Source organism: Mytilus galloprovincialis, chromosome 13, assembly GCF_965363235.1.
Source record: "Mytilus galloprovincialis chromosome 13, xbMytGall1.hap1.1, whole genome shotgun sequence".
Lineage (NCBI taxonomy): Eukaryota > Metazoa > Mollusca > Bivalvia > Mytilida > Mytilidae > Mytilus > Mytilus galloprovincialis.
The window spans coordinates 10,427,749-10,454,100 of NC_134850.1; the positions used below are offsets into that span (position 1 = coordinate 10,427,749).

The 26,352-nt window shown below is 31.9% G+C and overlaps 1 protein-coding gene across 3 annotated transcripts; it reads right to left on the reverse strand.

Annotated features, from left to right (window-relative positions):
* Window positions 1-1,989: 1,989 nt before the first annotated feature.
* Window positions 1,990-24,969, reverse strand: LOC143056381 (uncharacterized). 3 transcript variants are annotated; one of them, XM_076229472.1, is made up of 8 exons: window positions 23,737-24,969; window positions 20,921-21,040; window positions 16,877-16,945; window positions 14,974-15,062; window positions 10,884-11,007; window positions 8,495-8,600; window positions 7,359-7,399; window positions 1,990-2,621 (listed from the first exon to the last, which is right to left on the reverse strand). In XM_076229472.1, the coding sequence occupies exons 2-8, from the start codon at window positions 21,035-21,037 to the stop codon at window positions 2,448-2,450; spliced, it is 720 nt and encodes a 239-aa protein (XP_076085587.1). In that variant the 5' UTR covers window positions 21,038-21,040; window positions 23,737-24,969; the 3' UTR covers window positions 1,990-2,447. The 3 variants fall into 3 exon arrangements, 2 of the variants coding, with proteins under 2 accessions (XP_076085587.1, XP_076085588.1); XM_076229473.1 differs by lacking the exon at window positions 1,990-2,621 and adding an exon at window positions 5,955-6,303; XR_012972316.1 differs by lacking the exons at window positions 1,990-2,621; window positions 7,359-7,399; window positions 8,495-8,600; ... (3 more) ...; window positions 20,921-21,040; window positions 23,737-24,969 and adding exons at window positions 5,955-6,303; window positions 6,660-7,055.
* Window positions 24,970-26,352: the final 1,383 nt, after the last annotated feature.

Below are 26,352 nucleotides of genomic sequence, written 5' to 3' on the forward strand. Positions count from 1 at the left end.
GGCTTCCGGAATCGGATCCAATATTGCAAAATTTTGTCTTCACGGCAGCCATTGTTATTGTGTTTACAATGTTGTTTTTGTCAATCAGATACGATTTTACTCGAATTTACACATTATTTGTCGGCAATTTTCTGTATAATGCTAGCGGTTGAACAAAATGAACATCTCTGTCATAAATAATAATGATAAAAATAAGTTTTTATATCGTTTATTTGGAGACTTTGGTGAAAAAGTTTGCAAAGTTATTTCTTATTTTCTTACAAGTGAAAGGTGACTACGTCGGGGGTAGCTAGAAACCAACTGTGCAAGTTAAAATTACGCTTGCAAAAACGAAAGATCACTGACCTCGGACCACCACTTATTTGCACCCCTGCCTCCAAATTGAAAAGATTCCAAAATTTCGTCTTCTAATTTGAAATTGCCGCCAACAGCATAAACAGTAGAACTTATCATATAATAGACTACTGACCTAGTTATACTACGTATTGATGACAAACAATATTCCTACGACTTTTGTCATTTGGGAAATCTAAACTACTTGTCTTAAGTGATTTTCGTCGATTAAATATTTCATACAATTGTTCTTTTGACTTCTTAGCCAAAAGCATAATAAACTACACAAGAATTTCTAATGAGCACTACTTCCTATGTGTAACTTCAAAACTTTTGGATGATTTGACAATCATTTAAGGTTTTTCTGGTCATATTTTTTGTAATCCAGAATAAAAAGTATTAAAAAAGTGTTCAATTAGTTATATATAACATAGAAGCCAGCTAGATAATAACAATGGCAAGTATTTCAGCATTTATTGGGTAGAACATAAATCTAGGGTCCTCACATATTATGCAGCTTAACTGCATAAAAAACTAAAGGCTCTTAAGAGCCTGTGTTGCTCACCTTGGTCTGTGTGCACATTAAACAAAGGACACAGATGGATTCATGACAAAATTGTGTTTTGGTGATGGTGATGTGTTTGTAGATCTTACTTTACTGAACATTCTTGCTGCTTACAATTATCTCTATCTATATAAACTTGGCCAAGTAGTTACAGTGAAAATTGTTAAAAATTGACTATAAATGGCAATAACTTCTTAGGGGGTCAATTGACCATTTTGGTCTTTTGAATTATTTTTAGGTCTTTTTTTGCTGTACATTATTACTGTTTACAGTTTATCTCTATCTATAATAATATTCAAGATAATAACCAAAACAGGCCAAATTTCCTTAAAATTACCAACTCAGGGGCAGCAACCTAACAACGGGTTGTCTGATTCATCTGTAAATTTCAAGGCAGATAGATCTTGACCTTATAAATAATTTTACACCATGTCAGAATTGCTCTAAATGCTTTGGTTTTTGAGATATAAGCCAAAAACTGCATTTTACCCCTATGTTCTATTTTTAGCCATGGTGGCCATCTTTGTTGGTTGGCCGGGTCACTGGACACATTTTTTAAACTAGATACTCTAATGATGATTGTAGCGAAGTTTGATGTATTTTGGCCCAGTAGTTTCAGAGGAGAAGATTTTTGTAAAAGTTCACAAATGACGACGATGCTGGACGCAAAGTGATGAGAAAAGCTCACTTAGTTGGGCCAGGTGAGCTAAAAAGGTGAAACAATTCAAACCAGAAAACCAATACTTTTAATTGCAGTTTATTGAGCCCTGGATGTTGAGCTTTATGTATTTGATAACTACAACTAAATTTATCCAGGTTGTATCAAGTTTATATTACATCGTCAATTTTTTTCATGCTACCTAAGCTATATGTACAGGCCTCTACAATAACTTGTTTTCAACTTGTCCTGTAGGACAAGTACATACCACAATTTACTTGTCCAAATGAAATTGTTACTTGTCCAAAAAATTTCTATTAAAAATAACCCAGAATTTTATGTATTTCTTTTGAATGACGGTATTTATTATAAGCAACAGAATGAGGTAGCAAAATGAGGTACTGATTTGCCTTGGTCCCGAAATGTCTCCTGCCTTGTCAAACTGTCTATCAATCATGTCTACTAAATTTGTCTCATACGTTGCCAAATTGTCTATTAAACTTGTAGCTGAATCTTTCGAGGTGACGAACTTACTGTCCTGTAAAGTTACCTTATCTACAAAGCGCATCATTGATTCGGATTAATAAGACTGGTTTCCTAGAATAGTATACTTTTTACCTGTTAAAAAGTACTTGACTAAGAACCAGTTAAAAATTATCTACTGCAAGTAAACATGTTGAAGAAAAGGTTTTGCATTTGAATGAACAGAATCCAGAAACATGTCAAATTAATATTTGTTTTCTTGTTTTTTGTTTATAATTACTTTGTTCATCAAAATTGGATTAAATATATTTTCTGCAGAATAATTGCACTTGTCCCAACGGTCAAGCTTGATACAGCTTTTACTTGTCCGACCTTTTTTCCCTCTGGTACTGGACAATCAGACAAGCGTTATTGTCGAGGCCTGATGTATAAAACAATAGAAGTACCTAATGCAGAAGTAGTGTCTTCTAAGGTACTCTGTTCATCATCATCACAAATACTTTTGTCCACTGAAATTACGGTCTGTATATGCACATCTTCAGAGCTCCCAGTGTCAGTGGACATCTCACCAAACTGTTCCATCTTGAAAATAAATATTGTTCCTCATTCATTATGTACTAACCTTGTGTTCTGATTCTCAAAACCCTGGTAGCAAATCTCATGTTACAAATTCTGTTAATATGAATTAATAATAGTGTTCTTTATGATCCAGAAGATTAAAAGAGGGAATAAAGAATCGGCATCACTGAAAAATAGGAAATTTACAGAAAAGGTGGAGCAGCAGGCTATAAAGTTTTGTATAGACATTGGAAAAACGCAAACAGAAACACACAAAATTGTTTAAAGTCTGAAAAACATAGCAAAGTTAGTCGTTCATTGGTATTCAAGTGACACATGTTTGGGGACGGAAGAGACATTTGAAAGACAATGAGCCGGAAGGTATGCCATCTTTCAGGCAATTAAATGCCATACAAGATGAAGTTTTGAAAGTTATCAACATTGACCAGCGACTAACAGTTCGCAAAGATGCAGACAAATGTGACATTTCTTTGGACTCCAACACACCACATTTTAGCAAATGATTTAAATAATTTATGTATTGAGTATGTGACTTCTTACAGCAGAACATTAGATTAAAAAGAATGGAATTGTCAAATCAATTTATTAATTTTTTATCTCTTGAATACATACGATTTCTAGACAGCATATCAACAACCGACGAAAGCTGGTTTTATAACTACAATCCAGAATTTAAACAACAGTCACCAAGACAATGCACTGTCTGACTCTTCTCTAAAAAGTCATCAAGCAATTAATTTACTTGGATTTGAATGTCTGGAAAATCCTCTGTATATAGCCCTGACTTAGCGTCAATGGATTTTAAGGTATTCCACGCATATCTTTTCTCCGTGGACAAAGGTTCGATGATTTACCTGTACTAAGACAGGAAGTAATGAACATAATCTTTAAAATGAAAACAGAACCGTTTGAGAACATTTTTGATGACTGGTTAAAAAGATGTAATTAATATGTTGCTTTGAAAGGAGACTATATACGTAGAGAAATGTTGAAATGTTGAGGTTGTGGAAATAAATATAAATATATGTTTGGGTTCTCCAGCTGAGAGTTTCTTATGATTTTTAAATTGATGAAAATATGATTATTTAGGCAGATACTGAAATAAAATTTGTTATAGTTATTGACCAAGCAAGTCGGTATATGGGATTTAATCTGCACGGCTGTGTGACCCTATTTAACCTGAACGATGTAGTTTGGGTTAAAGGGTCACACGAGCCATGCAAATTAAATCCAATATACCGATTTGATTGGCCAATAACTGTTTAAACACATGATGCAATCAATTTACGTGAACCTTTTGGAAATGTGGACGATATTCCACAATCCATGTATCCTATGAAAGTCTCTTGAAGGGTAAAGAAAGGGAGAAATACGACTTTGGAAATTTTTAAATTAATAACTTTTTTTATATTTAGACTTATTCTAAAATTGCGATTAAAAAGTAGATTTTTTTTTTCATTTTTGTTATTAAAATTAATTCCCAATTTTTACTTAATTAGCCATGACGATTAAGACTTTAACAAATTGTGTAATTTGAAATCAGTGTATGAAAAAAAAATCATAATTGAAAGATTAATTGCTTTTGAAATTATTTCCCCGGCTCATTGATATGCTTAGAGAAAGATGAACCGAGAAAGATGTTATATCATCTGAATTTAAAATGTTACATAAACAGAAAATACGTTTCTATTTCCAATCTTTTACTCCCCTAACCCTACAAATTTCTTTTTTATCTACTGTATTAATTTTTAAGACACGTCCATCTAAATGAAGTCTAATTTTTCTCCAGCTAATCCCCCTGTTATGAAACAAACTTAAATATGATCCTCATTAATTTGTTTGAAATCACATTAAGGTTGCTCGAGTGTCTTCCTTCATCTTGGATTTTGAAGAAGCAGATAACTAAAATTGGTCTAGATATTTGATGAAATGTACAAAGGAGTAGGTCCGGTAAGGGCCGATTTTGGCCTCAAATTTTAGGTTCATCTGAAGAAAGATTTTGAACACCTTTTAAACACTTAAGTGTCTATTTCAATTGATTTAATTCGTGTATGTGAAAGATTTTGACTGATTTAGTAATTAAAAACGCTCTGATTTAAGCTTAAATATGAAAAATCTATCAAATATGCCAAAAACCGTCACTTTTCAGATGGTTTTTGTCAAAAATGATATTTGTGCATTGTATTGTCAAAAACAGCTCATATTTATGTAGCAGAAGCATTTTACTTTCCAAAATATAGCTTAAAGATTACATTTTCACAATTTTGTAAAACTGCTATATTTTGGGGACAAAAAGGGGTCTTACTGAACCTACTCCTTTTGAAAGTTGTATATAATTTAAAAGACTTTTGATATAAATATAGAAAATTGTGTGTTTTATCATAACTACAGTTGTAATTTCTCAAAAACACTTTGTTTGTGTTTGATTCGATTTTTTTCAACTTTGCCAAATAAGGGGAGATCACTCAGATAAAGTAATTTTTATAATAGAAAGTGTAATAAATTTACCTATATTGATATGTAGCAAGAAAACAAAATTGATGACCTCATTTTTTCTTTTTCTTATCTGAAAGCATGTTATAAGAGCAATCTTCTCACATTTTATCAGTTCTAATAGTACGTTTTCTTTTTATTACACACAATTTGATTTTCCATGCATAATCTATACACTATCTGACAATTTTGCACAACCTGTAGAGTGAAAAAAAGTCCGGTGACCCATACTTTTATGAGAAAGGTTTAAGCAATAATAATATATTGTTTTGTAGTTACACCAGGACATGTGGACCCCCCCCCCTTTTTTTTTTTTTTTTACAAAAAAACAATATATAATTAAAATAACATTTTGAATTAAAACCAAAAGTATACAGATCTTTAGATTAATATAACAAAGAAGTGTGTAAAGTTTAAAGCAATAATCATAAATCATTTTTGAGATACAGCACAACATGTGTAAACCCCCTCCCCCTCTTTTACAAAATACTCAATAACTCAAAAATGAAAATTTAATCATCACCAAAAAATTCAGATTTTAAGATTATTATAACTAAGAAAGTGTGTAAAGTTTTAAGCCATAATCATAAATCGTGTCTGAGATAAGGTGCAACACATACATGTCAACCTCTGACAATGGGAAATCATGTCATGACATGACATATGTCAAAAAGCGTGTGAAAACGCATGACGTAGATGCGGACTTGTTAATATGAATGTGGTAATGTTGTGAATATAAAAAACAATATATATTCTACTGTGAACTTTTATTGTATTAAACACTGGTCTGTTATGTTGCTTTTAAAGCACCACCACTAGGCACATATTCAAAACAACTGCCAGTTTCAAGTTTAGTTGCATTTATTCGATAACAGCACACAATACAAATGTAACATAGTCAAGTTCTGATCAGAATCCAGTGTCAATTTCTTTATAATTGAAAAGGCTCTCCCACAGTAGGAATTGATATTAGCTTCATCAAGATTTGAAAGAATGTCATAATGTTGGGGTTTTTTTTGGCAATGAAAATGTCATCTATTATCTCTGCCATTGCTCCCACTGCTATTGCCTAGTTAAAACTGAGTAGTTCATCAGAAGAAAGCGGGTACTATGAGAGCTGATCCAACAGTTCTGTGATATTTTTATCCCCATGGCCTGTAGAAATCTGTTGCCGTTTTGGCTAGATTTGAAACTGAAATTGAAAGAGAAAAATGTTTTATAAATTTGATTTCCATTAGATAAACATGTTAAATGCTTATTCAAATAGCTACATTGTATATCTCCTCTCACATGTATTGTTTTTTTATCATTGCAACATAGAATGCACAAATTATGCGTTACTTGTCACTTGATCATTTAAACTCGAACTCAAAAATATAATATATAAATCTTGTACCTTGCCGTACACATCGTTTTGGCTTAACAATCGGCACTTTAGACGATGGTACAGGAGGCCCTGAAAGTGACCTCTTTCTGTGCACATTTCCACTATAAAGTGAATTTGAAAGAAAGTCACAAAATCGTTAAAACTAATCACAAACTACTTACCTTTTACTGTTTGTCATATAGAAAAATAAACAATGTGGCAGCCAAACAATTACTTCGAATTTTTCGGTATTTATCGCCGAATAAGGAAAAAACCCGAGAATAGCAATATCACTAACGACCATAAAATGAAAAGAACGAAAAAGCGTGTAATTGCGTGTAAAGTGGTGAAAAGCGTGTACACGCCATGTGACAAAATCCTTGCATGTAAACCGTTGAAAAAGCGTGTATTACACTCGAATATCATGTCACTTGACATGTATGGTGCAACATGTGAAAAAAACACATCCCTGTTTTAGTTACAAAGTCCTGTAACTCAAAAAGTGTTCATCTTATTTTCACCAAAAAGTATACAGATCATTTGATCATCATAAGAAACAAGTACATCAAGTTTCATAAAATTTGGATAAATCGTTCGCAAGTTGCAGTGCAACATGTTTACGCCGGACAGACTGATAGACGGACGGATGCCAAACATTTGTATACCATAATACGTCCCATCAAAATTTTGACGGGCATATAAAAATTTGGGCAAGTATTCTGTGATATAAAAATGTCATAACTAACCAAGCAAAAGATAAAATAGAATCTAACCACTAGCAAATAAATTGTTTACAACTTTGAATATACATATTTCAAGATTTGTCTACTTATTATGCTTTAACTACACTTGTTTCATATTCTAAATTCTTTAATACTCACAGACGAATCTATAGATGTTATATCTTCTTGAAATGATGAAACTACAAAACAAATATTTTTGTTTTATTTTCAAAACATTAAAATCGAGAGTGCCCAGGCTGAAATGAAATGTCTTGCCTACTTTATGATCATAAAAAAATTAATTCTCATTAAATCTAAGAGAACAAGAATGTGTCCATTTGAACACAGATGCCCAAATCAACCTATCATTTTCTATGTTAAGTAGACCTAAAATTGGGGTCACAACTCTAATTTGGCAGTGAAATTAGAAAGATCATATCACAAGGAACATGTGTACTAAGTTTCAAGTTGATTGAACTTCAACTCATCAAGAACTACATTGTCCAAAAACTTTAAACTAAAGCGGGCATACGAACGAACAGACAAACAAACGGACATACAGACAAGAAAACATTATGCTCATAAATAGCCATTAATATTGGGCATAAAAAATGTATGTATTTAATGAAAATTATTATTGCACACCACTTGAAACATTTCCACAGAGCCATCTCCTATTAGTCAAGTTATTTAAAAAAAAAAAGATCAACAGTGCCTAATAGATATAGGAAGATGTGGTGTGAGTGCCAATGAGACAACTCTCCATCCAAATAACAATTTAAAAAAAAGTAAACCATTAGAGGTCAATGTACGGCCTTCAAAACGGAGCCTTAGCTCAAACCGAACAAGAAGCTATAAAGGGCCCAAAAATTACTAACCATTCAAACGGAAAAACCAATGGTCTAATCTATAAAAAAAAAAACCCAGAGAAACGAGAAACATGTATGGACACCATACTTAAGCTTAAAGAAGTTCTGAATTTGGATTGTAATTGAATATTTGACACAGCACTGACTTTTGAACCAAATATAGTTGATAGACCAACTGCCTAAGAAAGAACAAGGTACAATAAGGCCTGTTTTCAAACAAAATTTGAAAAATGAGAAAATAGGGGGGCCAAAAACAGGACTTATCTTACTTTGTCCTTTAAGATAGAAACTGGACAATAAAAAACTTAATTTTACCTAAATCACTAATCTATAAAATGAGATTGATAATGACAATAACAACTGTACTTTTATGAATTTCTATGCCATTTGATAGCAACATTTCTGATTATTTGTATTACAATATACCTTTTCCAGTCAGGAGACATTTTCCCACATACATTCTGAAGTCATTCAAATCTTTTTGAGACATATCAAATTCTAGCGTTGTTCCAGACAAAACATTTTCAGCCATCTGAAATAAAAGTCATGTTTAGAGCTGTTCCTTTAAAACATACATACTTTATATAAATAAGGATGTTAGTTGTCTTGTTTGAATTGCTTTACATTGTCATTTTAGGGCCTTTTATAGCTGATTATGTGGTATTGGCTTTGATAATTGTCGAAGGGCCTTACCGTGACCAATAGTTTTTAATATCTGTGTCATTTGAGCCTCTTGTGGAGAGTTGTCCCATTGACAATCATACCACATTTTTTTTATGGTACTAAGGGAAGGCACTTGGAAAAAGATGTTAAAAACCTAGAGCCATTATTTTACAATTTCACTTACCACCTTTTTATCATTACAAATTGCAACTAAGATGGCCATTGTTATAATATAGTTCGTTGTGTTACATTTTAATGTTGTGTTTCCGTTGTGACGTTTGTTTTCTCTTTTTTTTTAGTGTGAATTCACATTACTATAAGACGTGTCACGGTACTTTTCTATCCCAAATTCATGTATTTGGTTTTGATGTTATATTTGTTATTCTCATATGATTTTGTCTAAGGCTTAGTCCGTTTCTGTGTGTGTGTTTTACATTTAAATGTTGTGTCTTTGTTCTCCTCTTATATTAAATGCCTTTCCCTCAGTTTTAGTTTGTTACCCGATTTTGTTTTTTGTCCATGGATTTATGAGTTTTGAACAGCGGTATACTACTGTTGCCTTTATTTCTCATTGGCACTTATACCTAATATTTATTTAAGCTGGATAACTTGATGTGCTTTCTTTAAAAAATTGACAGGGTCATTTACACTTTCATTCGATTTAAGTAAGAATTATTTTTTTCAAAATCCTGGTAAAAACTATAATAAATCTCAGACTTTTGACAGTAATAATGTAGTTTTAACAATGATTTTTATTCTGTATTTTCCAATTTCTAGAAAAGCACAATAATTCATTGTTCCTTATATATAAATTCTATTGCTTAATAAAATATATGGTTGACAATGGCTTGTTAAATTTATCCCAATATGTGTAAAATCTTTCTATGAAATTTCAGTTATCTGAGTTGAAAGCTGTAAGAGTAGTTGATTGAACACCTCACTTTTTTGCTTTCTTTCCAGCTTTTCCCCGATTTAAGAGGTTAACTGACCACCATGTAAGACTATTTTTCTCTAAACTTCCTGTGTCAATTATAATCCAATTTGATTTTGGAGATAGAACAGTTCAGTTATGACAAAAACCTGTAAAATGTAGAAATCTGGTATTATAGATAAGTAGGGAGATATACCACCTGGAATTTTTTACAATGGTACAAGATAAACGATACCATAAAGTTCCTGTGATGGTTACCCGATCTTTATCCTATATGCTTCACATTTTGTGATCAAGATATCTATTTTAAAACTATTATAGTTTGAACATTAAATTTTACATATTCAAGTTTTTGCACTAGAATGGGAAATTAAAATCATTTTGATTTTAGTAAAGCAGGAATTCAAGTGTTTACAGATTCAAATAAATAATAAGTTGTGCCCTAATAGAAATTGTTTTTGCAATGAGCTATTAATTGACACCCGAATCTTTCCTATATATTGCTCCTTATTCTATTAAGGGACTATGTTGCAAATACTTGGATGCTTTCTCTTTTGGGGCTCGAACCAAACGCTGAAAAAATGCTGTGCAAATGAAATCATCTGTTTTACACTAATCAGAGATCAGTAAAGACATGTTAAACGATTCTTGCTTAGAAGTATAAACAGAATAAACACAGGTTTAGGACAAAGCTGTTGAACTTGGTTTTTCATTTTATATAAGCATGCACTATTTTCAATCATGAAAATGGGTCCTACTTTGTAGAATTTTATTGCAAACCAAATAAAACTTTTCCACGGATTAATCTTCTAATTTTCACTCTATTTAAACTTTTGTCCCATTCAATAGATACAAAAGCTATTCTTCTCTGTGTAGTTTTAATTCACAGGACCATTAATTCTGCTTAGAAAAATCTATCACTCTGATATCATTTAACCCCATTAAAAAATCATCTTCTAAATACATGTTTTAAATTAAAATAAACTGCATGTGATGTTTAATATTTTCAATATCAATAATATTTTCTCAATCTGTTCATACTGACAATAAATTGACCAATAGCAGATGACACTGTGGTTAAGTTTCATTTGATTCTCAATTGGACATAGCTGTGACCATTGAATCTCAAATTATATGATCTAATAATTTTAGAGAGAATTAGGTAGACATGTTGTTTAATCAAAAAAAAAAAATTCATCCAAATTTAAACATAAAACTTACTTTCAGAACGTACAAGCCACACGATATGTCATCCTCTTGTTTAGAATGGAGGAGACTGCCTATATTCCATTGTGTGGTAGCAATGTCCACTAAACCTAGTTTAGACCTCTCTTTTAAAAAAAAACTGGAAAATATAAAAAATTAACATTCAAATTACTTCTTTTCAACATCAACTTTCTTTATAATTTTAATTACAGTATGTACTAAAATAAATTGTATAAATTATCTTTCTTAAATTCTTTTTTTTGTAAATTCATTAGGGTGTAAAAGTGTTGACTGAAGTTCATTTGGTATGAAGCATATGGAAGCACTTCATTCTTAAAATGTGTACACGGTCAACACTTTTAAAACCCTATGAATAATGATGAAATTACAAAAAGAAGTTTTCAATACTTATAACTACATTTTTTCGCAATGTTCATGAAAACCAGTGCTTAGCTTTTGCGCCAATTGGCATTTCATTTGCACCACAAACCATATTTCATTTGCTCCAATAAGAAAAAAGTGAAATCACAAAAATACTGAACTTAGAGGAAAATCAATTCCAAAAGTTCATAATCACATGGCAAAATCAAATAACAAAACGTATCAAAAACGAATGGACAAGAACTGTCATATTCCTGATTTGGTAAAGGCATTTTCAAATGTAGAAAATGGTGGATTAAACCTGGTTCTTTAGCGCTAACCTTCTCACTTTAATGACAGTCTCATCAAATTCCGTTATATTTACATTGACACCTTTCATTTACGTCAATAATACAGGTAAATAGTTTTAAAAAATGATTTTTTTTCCAAAAAAGACTTTTAATGTTAAAGAAAGTTTCTGTTTGCATAATAAAACATACTAGTATTCATCAGAAATCAGTCATAATGTCAATGTATATTTGTTCCACCTAACAGAAGTTCCAATGGAAACTTTGTTATAAACAATGTCATGATATCTGTTCCTGTTGGAACAAATATTCTATACCATTTATTATCGCTATTTTGTGCATTTTTCTTTTGATCTTTTTTTGTGATAATTTTCATATCATGCTTCTCGCTTGAGATGGAAAAATTATCGCTAGAAACTAAGGAGACCACGTGGCGTTGCTAACGAAATTGACATGAAATTGACAACGTCGCCAAAGGTAAAATAGCGATAAACAGATTATCATTGGTCATCTCAACTCGATTGCTTTTCTCACTTTCGCTGTACCAGCTCAAGCGAAAAAATCAAGCTCGTTGAGATGATCAACGATAATCTATAATTACGTTAGGAACATATATATAGAATAACCATACATTGTCTCGAAATATCAATGTTATTTGTACAAGGCTTAGAAACAGGTAGAAAGCGAGGCTGTGCCGATCTTTCTACCTGTTTCGAGCCGAGTACAAATAACAGATTGATATTTCGAGACAATGTATGATTATTCTTTATATACTGCAACTCTTATAACTGTTAGGCGAGTGACATTTTCAGAAAAGACGCTTAGTGACTTTAATGCACCTCATTCTTATGAATATAGAACATGTTTAGAAAGAAAAACTATATGAAAGCTTAGTTTGGACATTTTTATAGCAATTCAAAATAATAACAGTTCCTTCAGCATGGAAATCACTATAATATACTTATACAAACTGATAAACAGATTTTGTCATAACATCATTAAAGTGGAGTTAAAGTCTTATAGGATTGTAAGTATGTTTTATTTTATCACCTTGCACTTTCACTACTTGACTGTGGTTTTCTACTGCAGTTAGTTCAAATTTCTGACCAGTTGAACAATTTGATTTTATAAAACAAATTGCAATTTGGTCAGAATTTTGAATAAGTTGCAATTGGTGGATAGCAACACTTACAGTCAAGTCACTGTAAGACATTAATACTTGCATTTTTAACTGCAAACCTTTTGACTGCACAAACGTGAGTGAAAATAAATGCAGTCCTAATAAAAAAACACGTTAAGAAATTAAAGTATACAATCCCAATTGTCAAAATAAAGGTATAAACTTTAGTTAATTCACCGCATTCTAATTTTGCATCTGGGGTCAGTTTCACAACAAATCTTTCGACTAAAGCTGGTCGTAAGTCATGAATAGTTCAGTTTACTTACGATTAATCTTGTCTTAAGTTTTTTTGTGAAACCGACTTCTGTATCTGAAGTTTGGTAAACCTTAGTGTTGCAGCTATATATATATATATGTCGCGGAAAGGATTCCATTATGGTTGGATCCATATAAAAAAAAAAAAATAACTGAAATATCCAACGGTTCAAAAGATATGGACCGGACACAAACCAGACAAAGACGAATCAAACAATGTTTGAAAACTTGACGGCTCAAATGTCAATGCCAATGTCAAAATGAACTGATTTAGTTTATGAAGAACCACATGCCATCCCATAATACATCTCTGAACTTAGTGTGTTTAACATCAGTTCTATAGTTCAAGGCAATGCATTTTATATTTGAAATCATTGGTTTTTGGATGAACTGTATACATGTATGAGTTACCCGATTTAATTTGACATGGGCCGCAAACAAGTGGGGACTGACGGACGGATAGACTTAAAATGTGGTTCATATATCCTCTTTAACTTTGCTTGTGGTCAAAATGAAGTATTTAGGTAAAAACCGTCATTCTTTAATTGTGAGAGGACAATGTAAAATTGCGTGAACCTGTATGTTTTATTGACGTCATAAATAAAACTGTACGGAAAAGCATTGTCAACGTCATAAACAAGGTGATATACGGTCAGTGACTGTATATCACATATAAATATACAGTCAATACAATTTGACTGCTCAAACAGCACAGCTGCAGTATATACTGTAATATTCATTCCTGTGGAAATAATATTCCAGAATATATGTTCCTTTTGGAACTAATATTATGAAACCATACAAGGTACATGTTTGTTGAAACTTCATTAAAACACAGTTACTTTGAACATATTGAAAAGAATGTTAATTTGTGACACAGTTCTAAGAATTATACAGTATAGTAAAGTTATAATTCTGTCCATCTCAGTTGTTATTCTGGCTTTAGAAATTTAGAAGTTATCTCAACGATTTTTTATATGATGCATATATATAAGCTATTAACCGTATGTGTGACCACAAAACATACAGACTTCTTTCCTCTGTCTTTGAACTTATAATGTCCATCTATACACCTCATACATGTGAACACTAATTGACTTTATAATTTTTAACCTCAGTTTTGTATTAGAAATGAGTACAGGAGAAATACTGAAGAAACAATTTTTATTCACAATACAACAATGAATATTTAACTTTCTCGTTATGTTACCTGTATTGCCTGTGAAATGGCGCAAATGAAGTTTTTATATTTTGGCGCACTTGAAATTTAACCTTGTGGCGCAAATGAAAGATTGGATTATTAAAAAATTGGGGCAACTACTATCAAGTTTTTCTTTTACATACCTGTGAACTTAATTGTGAAAACATGTATCGTTATATGTATGTTTAAATTCATGCAATTCATTTTGAAATGAAGAATGACGCGAGCTTGCTGTTAGCCAATCAAAATAATGTATAATAATAATACATACATCTAATGTAAATAAATGTTATCTAAAAGTATGACTCAATAAAAAGAACATTTGATACGATAATTGATTACCGGGAGTCTTCAAAGTTGTTAATGCTGCAGCAATGTTTCATAATATTTGTTAGTTTCAAGGGGGAAAAAATGAAAACTGTATCAACTATAGTGATTTAACAAAATGCTTCCACAACTATGTATAAAGTAGAACCAAAAAAAGGAATTTCAAAAGTTCAAAGAAAATGAATATAAGATTTCAATAATTAATATGATAGAATCTTTTGAGATGGTCTTAAAATTAGCAGTTCAGTTAACTTTTAAACTATGTTGTTCAAAAGGTGAAAAATTTTCATTATTGGGCTACCAGAATCAAATATAATATATCAGAGATCAATTTAAATTACAAATGTCACCATGCTTGTTAACTGAAAAATATTAATCCCCTAAAATTTTAAATCATTACTGCCTCATAGTTTTACAAAAGATGTAATTTTTTTCCTCATTCTTTACATGTACTATTCTAAAATTTTAACTTACAACCAATTCTGAAGAAGTTTTTGTTCTGAGAGAAACAGCTCACCCATTGGATTGAAATACAAGATAATTTGTTGTTGTAGTAGAATAACCTAAAATTAAATCAGACAGAGTTAAGACACAAATAATCATAAAAAAAAATTATCATCCTTATACAACCAATTGTTTTCAAATCCTCCATTTTGTTTGTAACAAGTATTTTTCTCACAACATTCTTTGAAAAAACATTGTATTTGACGCCATATTTAAGCAGAAGGTCCAAGGACACAGTTATAGTCCTTTGGTTTTCGTTGTCTACGAATATAGTCCCTAGTGTAAACAGTGTATAACTTGCATGTTTTATTTGATACACTTTCCCAATTTATTTCTTGATATTAAATGCATGAAATATTAAGTAGGGGGATGTATTTACATGTTAAAAAAATTTGGGTGCTGAATCTTTATGTTAAGTAGTGATTTGGTTCAGTTCAAAAAGGTCAAATTTTATCACGTCTGAAGCTGTCAAACTGAATTTTACACCCCCTTAACACAGAATTGTCAATATTTTGAGTTTAGAGCTGGTAGAAGTTTCTATAATTTTGAAATTACTTGTTTCACTGGAAGTACACTACACTGTAAAAATCTTTTTGAGAAAGAGCAGGTGCAATTTTTTTAATTTGAATTTATTGTCTAAAAGAAATGCACTACGAAATGATTGTGTTCTCGGGCCAGAATATAAATATACCAAATGTATTTAATTATATTATTTATGAATCAAGTGTACAAGAGGCTCGTTTGATATATTTACAATGTGACAGTCTAAATATAGAAATTTATGTATCCTCGAGGATAATTTCGCCATCAGCATGTGCACTGTAGAGCGAAAAGGATAATTTTGGCTTGTGGTGCCAAAAGGAGCATTTCCTTAAGAAAGCCTTTAAAGGGATTTATAGAGGAGGTATGGTAAGAGCCATTATTAAACAACTATACCAGGTTGTTTGTCTCTTGGTTAAATTCAAGGCAAGGATTAAATGCCATAACCCTTTGTTAATATCTAACCCTAGGTTATATTCTGTTGCCTATGTTGTGATTAAATTTAACCTTTTGTTAATAGATTACTTGATTCAGATTTGACCTTGCTTCAGACCTCAATTAAAATATTAATCAATCAATAGTTGTGTATATATAAGTATAATTCATTGTTTACACTGAAGATGAGAAAGGTCTTTAAATGTCCGATAGATATAAATTATTGGGTTTTCTACACATTTATATATCACAACATATCAGCTGTGAGCCACAGTTTAAACTTTTTGGTAAGTGAGCACAGATCAAGCTTAAGAGATTTACATTGTGTCCAGCAGCTGAAATTTTATGATATCTATATGAAGAAAAACCCAAATATCTGTTTATTGTCTACTACTGGTCTATTTCCCCTCCCTTAGACTTGAGCAAGCTGATAACTTCTCCTCACTTTGTACAATAATTACAGAGCAAATGAGTAGGGTAATGTAGGCATAGGGAAGGACCATAAATCAAATTCTTCCATTTCTTAAAACCATTAACAATCAAAAACTGAATTTTCAGATTGGAACAAAATACCAACTTTATCTGTTACTTGTCATGATTAAACAATAAACCAAATATCAAATCAATATCATCAAGCATGAAAAAAAAGTGTGGAAAACTGAATATATCTTATTAAGAAAAAATCGCAAAATCTTGGCAGCATTTACAGTTTAACATCTTATCTGTCACCGGTCCCAATATCTGTGTTTTTAGCGCTCACAGGGGAAATCTTTTATAGCTGGCTATATGGTATGTATTTTTTTCACAATGTAAGGTGACCAATTTGTTATTTGAACTCTGGTGGATAGTTGTCTCCATGCATTCATACCAGATCTCCTTTTATATATTATGTACATACCATAAGTGTCCAGTGGTTATCATTCTCATGAACAGCACCAATTATTGTATCAAACTCCTTGAAGTCATACTGTAAGATGCAAAAAACAAGAATTTACAGAAAACCAGAACAATAACTGTCCATTATTTACTCATCAAAAGGCATAGAGACTGTAACTTGAAAAGGTGTGTCTACTATTTTTGTTAAAAGTAAATGCTTGTATGGTTATATGTATGTGAAGGCCTTAAGGAAAAATAGTTTGTTGAAAAATTAACTGTGTTTACCTCATTAAAAAGAAATATCAATAAAATACTAAACTCTGAGGAAAATAAAATCGGAAAGTCCATTATCACATAACAAAATCGAATGACAAAACACATCAAAAACAAATGGACAACTGTCATATTCACAGGCACTTGTCTCAGAAAAAAATTTCCTATATACCTTAATATAACACAAGGTACTTAACTAAATTTTTTGAAAAATGACACCCAGTCCCGAATTCCCGTTATTTTTCGATTTCTCGGTTGTCAAACCTACTTAAACTTAATATGCCATAAATCTAAATTGATTTATCTACACAATGGTATATGACACGAGTATCATTGTTGTCGGGATCATTAGTAGCAGGTCTCAGAAGTTGGTCAACGGGATTTTTTTTGCATTCGTCTCAAACTTTGGCAACACTCAGTCCGCATGTAATTTTATACTGGTTTCTCATTGGTCAATCGTCTGGCTAAAAATAAATGTGGGAAATTTTGGTCAATTTATAACTCTACATTAGTGGCGTTGTGTACATGTGTGTTTCATAACAAAATGAATGTCAAACAGCTTATAGCATTGAATGAGGTAAAAAATGGTCATAAAATTTTGCTTTTGGGGCAAAGTGGAACGGGGAAGAGCCATTTGGTCTGTACTATAGAACAAGAACTAAAAAAAGGGGGGGGGGAATGGTCGGCAGTCACAGGAACAACGGGAGTGGCTTCCTTGAATATAGGTGCATACCTGCCAACTTTCACGATTTAGGCGTGTACTACACGATTTTGACCCTTTGTCACGATTGCACGATCGTGTTCCTGAAAAACCCTCTAAAACACGATTTGGTGAAAATCTACACGAAAAATATTGTTGTTCCCGATTTTGAACTGTGTCCAATGGAGGAAAATCGTGTTCAGCCAATCAAATTGTGTGTTTCTCATGATCAAATTAATCAGCTAATCAAAAACGTTTTCTCTCAAGATTATTTTAATATGCTAGATATTGAACTTGTGTTGTTAAAAAAAATTTGTTACTTCCCTTTGAATTATCCTGTTTTAAGTTATTTTGCTCTTAAATGTGTAAATTGTAAAAAGACTATAAATGAATAATATTTTAATCAAATTATCATAAAAGGATGGTAATTAAATGAATTCAAATGTTTTGGGACAAATAAAACAATAAAAATTTATAAATTATTTTAGCAATCTAGACTTCTTTTCAAGAACTAGATTAAAGTTTATATTATAAGTCTCTCTACAGTTTTTGTGTTTGTTGTTCATAACAATTACAATTCAAATTAGACTGAACATAATAAAGATAAAAAAAAAAAGGTTTAGACTGAACATAATAAAGATAATTAAAAAGTTTAAACTGCATAAATGTCCCAGTAAGGTTTAAATCTAGTAAACACTGAGACTGAGAATTGTTTAAGTCAGAATATAAGATTTAATTAATAGTGAACAAAACATAGCAAAACATTTTACACTGTCTGAGTCTTTTTTAAATGTTTTCTAGAAATATCATATGACTTTCATAAAGCTTAAAAACCTTGCAATACTGTTGTTAGTGTTTGTTATTTTTCTTATTAATTTATTTATCATGTTGCAAATATACATCATACATGTATAGCATATTTCTTTCTTATTTGTCTATACAGTTACCAATGATAAGGAGATGAAGACATGAATACATACCTATACAGATATAAAGATAAATAAATATAATGATTTATTTGCAAGCAGTGAATACTCAATTATCAAAAACAAAACCAAACAAGAAACAGAATCTTCTTTATAATATTTTATTTTCATTCAAATAGAAAGGCAATAAGGGTACTATAAACATATTACAATTTTTCTAGACTACAAAACAGCACGCGCAAAACAGTTGTCGCGAAGAATTGTAACCATTGAAATTGTTGTCGCGCGCTAAAACCCCCATGGGCATTTTCAAAAGTTGGCAGGTATGTAGGTGGGATTACTGTCCATTCCTGTTCCGGTATAGCAGATGGTCATTTTTCAAATGACGAACTATTACAAAAATTGACTATTGATGAATATTTTCGAAAATACAAGGGGTTCTGCAAGTTTAGGATTTTAAAAATGTCAATTTACCATTCAAATAAGGATTGACATATGTTTTTGTTTTGTTTTCCCTACTCAAAATAAAAATAAAATGTTTATATTAGAAATATACATACCATGAACAAATAGCATCATTAGCTAAATACATCTTTTCATGATACTTCAAAATTTCTCGCTTTTCAAACCTTTTGGAGTTATCTCAATATCTTATGTAAAGTCCAGAGAGAGTCTGAATGATGTCAATAAAATGGGAAAAATCTGAGTTCTAAAATTAGAAACTCCTGACACATTCCACAGACCTCAAAAAACACTTATTTGGGTTTGTTTGACATACTCTGTAAAGAATTTACAATAAAGATAATAATTTATAGTCAGAGGGAAGCTGACAGTTTTTATTTTAATAATTTTTATAATAATTCAATCACTGTGGGCTGGGTGTTGCCAAAGTTTGAGACGAATGCAAAAAAAATCCCGTTGACCGACTTCTGAGACCTGCTACTAATGATCCCGACAACAATGATACTCGTGTCATATACCATTGTGTAGATAAATCAATTTAGATTTACGGCATATTAAGTTTAAGTAGGTTTGACAACCGAGAAATCGAAAAATAACGGGAATTCGGGACTGGGTGTCATTTTTCAAAAAATTTAGTAAAGTACCTTGTGTTATATTAAGGTATATATAAAAAAAATATTCTGAGACATATTCCTGACTTGAAACAGGCATTTTAAAATGTAGAAAATGGGGGATTGAACCTGGTTTTATAGTGCTAAATCTATATCACTTGTACAAAAGTCTCTTCAAATTCCATTATATACTAAACTGCAAAAGAAATGTCACAGTAATTTGAGGCAAACATAATGGAAAAATTAATGCATTTTTAATTGAATGGGCGTATAAATACCCTTGTTATTTAACAAATCCGCATTATTTTAGTTCATTAATAGTTTTCCACTATCATATCCAAGATTTATTTAATTCAGGTCTGCCATTAGTGTTGAATACGTGGACGGTCATTTGTACTGTTTGTTGAATTGTGGTGTTCATGTAGACGTTGGATGGTGCCTACATTGCAGTTAAATGCATATGCAACGACTTGAGGTCGCTGTCCAGCATTCAAATGTCCTATTAGCTGTTCTCTTTATGGTGGGTTAAGTCATGGCATCAGTACTGCATCAAACAGATAATGATGACACGAAAACTTAGCACCTCTAAAATACCCTTATAGAGGCATGGACAACTTGCATCTCATAATCATGAAATGTGACTGTGAAACGTGTACAAGGACCTAAAGAGACAACTATTAGAACAACCAAATTAATGAACACAGCCAGCCATAAAGGAAATTTCAACATAATCTTAGCATCAATTGAAGAGAATTTACCTAAACAAAAAAATAGATAGATATTTTTTTTTAATACATATGAAATTGTTTTTTTTTTTTATTATTTTTAAATATTCATTTGAAAATTTAGGCTTTCGACAAATACAAAGTTTCTTTTGCGGTTTAGTATATTTACAATGATAAATTTATCATAATTATCATTATTAACCTTTTATGCAACAATTTTACAAAAATTATGTCATCTGATACAAGATTTTAGATTTTTCAGCAACTAGGGGTGTATCAGGCCTTTGAAAACATACTACTTTTGGAAATTTTCAAAAGTATATATAGTAATTAAATAAACCATATGATCATGCCTTAAAAAAAAAATACCTGATGTAATAATGAATGAATTTGTGGCTGATCATTAAATACAGCTGTCATAAGCACACTGTTGATATGGCAGACCTGGGGGAAATTTTCAGACAACATATACAAGTAGGCATTCATCACCTAAAACAAAAAATAAAAAGTTATAAATAGATAAACAAGCATGGTGTAGAAATCTAATTACTTGCAGGAATTATGCAAAAAAGGTGCATGTTCAATTTTCGTCTCACAACACACAACAGTGGCACGATGCTCAAAATATCGAGCAACTGTTGTACCATGATTGCAGATGACCTGCGATTAGACAAAATTTTATGTTGTGGCCCTGCATAAATGTATTTTGGGTTCGTTGTGACCAGGGCTTAAAGGGCCAATTAACCGTATTGGTAATGCCGACTTATTATTAGGAATTACTTTGCTGTACATTAGTGCTATTAACAGTTTATCTTTATCTATAATAATACTCAAGATAATAACCAACAGCTGCAAAATTTTCTTAAAATGACCAATTCAGGGGCAGGAACGCAACAACAGGTTGCCTGAATGAGCTGAATATTTCATGGTAGATAGATTTGGACATAAAAACAATCTTATCTTGTAAGATTTGCTCTTACTGCAAGATATAAGCCAAAAACTGCATTTTACCATGTCCTTATTTTAGCCATGTTGGCCATCTTGGTTTCACAGGCGGGGTTATCGGACACAATTTTAAAACAAGATACCCTTTTAGATAATTGTGGACAAGTTTGGTTAAATTTGTCTCAGTAGTTTCAGGGGAGAATATTTTTGTAAAAGATTACAAATATTAATGAAAAATTGTTAAAAATTGACTATAAAGGGCAATATCTCCTTAAGGGAGATTTGGCCGTGTTGACTTATTTGTAGATCTTACTTTGCTGAGCATTATTGCTGTTTACAGTTTATCTCTATCTATAATAATATTCAAGATAATAACCAAAAACCGCAAAATATCCCTAAAATTTCCAATTCAGGGGCAGCAACCTAACAACAGGTTGTCTGATTCATCTGTAAATTTCAGGGAAGATGGATCTTCATCTGATAAACACATTTATCTCATGTCAGATTTGCTCTGGTTTGGTTTCAGATATAAGCCAAAATCTACATTTTACCCTGGGCATTGTTCTATTTTTAGCTATGATGCCAGTAGTTTTAGAGGAGAAGATTTTTGTAAAAGTTGAGGATGATGGAAGAAGACGGATGACAGACGCCAAATAATGAGAAAATTTGCTTGGCCCTATGAGCCAGGTGAGCTAAAATAGGCAAAATTTCCTCAAAATTACCAATTTATGGGCTGCAACCCAACAACAGGTTCTCCAATTCATCTGAAAATTTCAGGGCAGACAAGTCTTGACCTGATAAACAATTTTACCCCGTGTCAGATTTGCTGTAAATGCTTTGGTTTTAGAGTTATAAGCCAAAATCTTCATTTTCTATTTTATCTATGGCTGCCATCTTGGTTGGTTGGCCGGATCTCCAGACACATTTTTCAAATAGATACCCTAATAATGATTGTGGCTTTGTTTTGTCAAATTTAGCCCAGTAGTTTTAGAATTGAAGATTTTTTGTAAAAGTTAGCAGATGATGGATGCAGGACGCCCAACCATGGATGCCAAGTGATGAGAAAAGCTCACTTGGCCCTATGGGCCAGGTGAGCTAATAATTTTCTTACCTAAAAACTGAATTTTAACTTGGTTTATTGACTGCATAAATTAAGAATGTTATCTGTGTTGAACTGTATTTTTTTTAAAATGCATTATTTAACATGTTATATCACTCTGTTTTGATTATAATTATAACTCTAATAACAAAACTTAGAACATTTTCTTAAGTTCTTAACTTTTCTTTTATAAAGTTTAAGTTGAGATTTACATTTATCAAGAAATGTACGGAGCCCCGCTAGGGACAAAATAATATATTGTGCGCACAATTTAAATATATTGTGCGCACAATTTAAATATATTGTGCGCACAATTTAAATATATATTGTGCGCACAACTTAAACATATTGTGCGCACAATATGATGTGGTGTGCGTCCAAAATTAGGAAAACAGTTTTCACTTGACTCATTTTACTGATCATTCAACAAAGTTAAATGTTCGTGGTTTAGACATAATCTCAGATACCAAATGCAATAGTTCTTCTATATTTGGTTGTATGAAACGATTTTAATGTCTAAATGTCAACTTGACAGGTATCATTTGACCTTGACCTCATTTTCAGGGTAAAGTGGTCCGGCAAAGTAATTTTTTGTTTTTGGTGTATTTCTCGGATACTATAAGCATTTAGCTGGATATATTTGGTGTACGGAATGCTTGTATGGTGTAATATTAATCTGAAATAAACGTAATTTATTCAGTATTCATGTCAGGAGTCGATACGAATGCACTGATGATTTTTTGCAAGAGTATTTTCATGTATCTAGCTAGCCCCATTTCAAAAGAAAACCTTATGCATTTTTCCATTCTGTCACTTTAAAAAGGACACATTGTGTAAAGTCAAAGAATTTAACGCACACTATATTATGTTGTGCGCACAATATGTTTAAGTTGTGCGCACAATATATTTAAATTGTGCGCACAATATATTATTTTGTGTTCACACTATATTATTTTGTGCGCAGTGCGCACAATATATTTTTTTTCTTTGCATGTCCCTAGCGGGGCTCCATAGAAATGTGACTTGTAGTTCATGAGAAAAATAACACTGTACTTCTTCAAAAAGCATATTTCTTTTAAAAAAAATGCAAGTACAGAGTATTATCTAATTTTTAAAACTATTTTGCCTCAGATTTGCTTACCTCATCTGAAAGCCAATGTTGGATGGTATTCAGAGCATCTATTGAGATAGAATATGGTCCTACTTTAGATATAGTGTTTGCATCTCTTGATTTAGATCTCCAAATCTCTGACAGAACTGAATAATTAAAAGATATACCATATAGTTAAAAAGATAAAATTAATCCTTCACAATAATGTCAAAAATTGAAATTCAGATGGAAAACAATAATCTTCAACCAATACAAGAAAAACAGAAACTTTTGTCGATTTAAAAAAAACTAAACTACAGGAAGTTGACTTTCCCTTCTCCTGCAGTGTGATTATCTTGGTAATCTACAGGTGTTCTGCAAACGTACTTGGACTTTTAAGAAATCCAAATTCCTTAAAATAATCATATATGTTGGCATTTTGAAATAAAACAAGAATGTGTCCATAGTACACGGATGCCCCACTCGCACTATCATTTTCTATGTTCAGTGGACCGTGAAATTGGGGTCAAAACTTTAATTTGGAATTATAATTAGAAAGATCATATCATAGGGAACATGTGTACTAAGTTTCAAGTTGATGTAACTTTAACTTCATCAAAAACTACCTTGACCAAAAACTTTAACCTGAATTTCGCATTATTATTTTCTATGTTCAGTTGACCATGAAATTGGGGTCAAAACTATAATTTGGCATTAAAATTAGAAAGATCATATCATGGGGAACATGTGTACTAAGTTTCAAGTTGATTGGACTTCAACTTCAGCAAAAACTACCTTGACCAAAAACTTTAACCTGAACTTCGCACTATCATTTTCTATGTTCAGTGGACCATGAAATTGGGGTCAAAACTATAATTTGGCATTAAAATTAGAAAGATCATATCATGGGGAAAATGTGTACTAAGTTTCAAGTTGATTGGACTTCAACTTCTTCAAAAACTACCTTGACCAAAAACTTTAACCGGACGAACGAACGAACGGAGGCACTGACCAGAAAACATAATGCCCCTCTACTATCGTAGGTGGGGCATAAAAAACCTCACATGTTAACTGTTTGAAATCATGGTTCAACAAGTGAAAGTGTGAGCTACTGCTTATTGATGATACCACTGACAAATATTTCATTAAACAAGAAGTTGTTGAGTGATGGGTAAGAAAATGCATCACACAGTGAGGCTGACTTATATAAACCCTTTATTTTTCAAGTAGTAGCTGAACCATAAAACTGAGGTCAAAGACAATGGACATGACAGATGGAAAATTTTGTAACATGAGGCATCTATATACAAAGTATAAGGATCAAAACCTTCCACCTTCTAAAATACACAGCTTAAAGGAAGTTAGCTAACGTTGCAGATAGATCTTGTTTTGATGAACATTTCTACCCCATGCAGATTTGCTCTATATACCGTAAGTTCAGAGCTATAAGCCAAAAACTGCATTTAACCCTATGTTCTATTTTAGCCATGGCTGCCATCTTTGTTGATGGGCATGATTTGATACATATTTTAGAACTTTCAAAAGTCAAAGTCTTGTACTTTTCTGAAATATTAAGCTTTAACGAATTTAGCTAAGGCTACTGCCTCTTCCAGATCACTATCTCTATCACAAAAGTCACAGGCTTGACAAAAAAGATATTTAAATAGTCAAGTGTTATGGACTATTCATGATCATATATCTATCAAATATACTGTTAATCATACACAGTATTTTGCATATATATGCAACTACAGTATACATATTTAATGCAACTAAAACTTTTTCTAGAAATGTATTAAAAACCTTCATCAGATCAAAAGCTTGTTATTTGGATAATAAAACAATTAATAGTGCATAATTTGTTAATAATACTTTTTTAAATATTTCAATATTATTTTTAAAGAAATCCACATTTAAATGTATCTCTTATTTGTTTTACCCCCATGCCTTTGTTATTATGTAATGGCTGCTATGATTATTGAAACTTCTTTTTTTCACAATTTCACAATTAAGTTGAGTAACAAATAATTAATGATCCAAGACATTGAGATTTTAAAATATTGATGTAGCAAGCAAGTTGAAGATAGACAAAAGGTAGAGCAAAGCTATAACAAGCACAAAAAATATCCATCTACAATTTTGATTTTAATTCACCAACCTTCTTCACAATCAACCTGTGACAGACTTCGTTTTTTGACATCCTCCATAGATGACATCTTTAAAGTTGTTGCAGAAGAATCTTTCAAGGGTGATACCCTGGTATGTTGTGTTGACAAAACATCATCCTCTGTGTCAGACTGGTCAGCAGCAAGTTGTGTTGACAAAACATCATCCTCTGTGACAGACTGGTCAGCAGCAAGTTGTGTTGGCAAAAACTCATCCTCTGTGACAGACTGGTCAGCAGCAAGTTGTGTTGACAAATCACCATCCTCTGTGACAGACTGGTCAGCAGCAAGTTGTGTTGACAAAACATCATCCTCTGTGTCAGACTGGTCAGCAGCAAGTTGTGTTGACAAAACATCATCCTCTGGGACAGACTGGTCAGCAGCAAGTTGTGTTGACAAAACATCATCCTCTGGGACAGACTGGTCAGCAGCAAGTTGTGTTGACAAAACATCATCCTCTGTGACAGAAGCAAGTTGTGTTGACAAAACATCATCCTCTGTG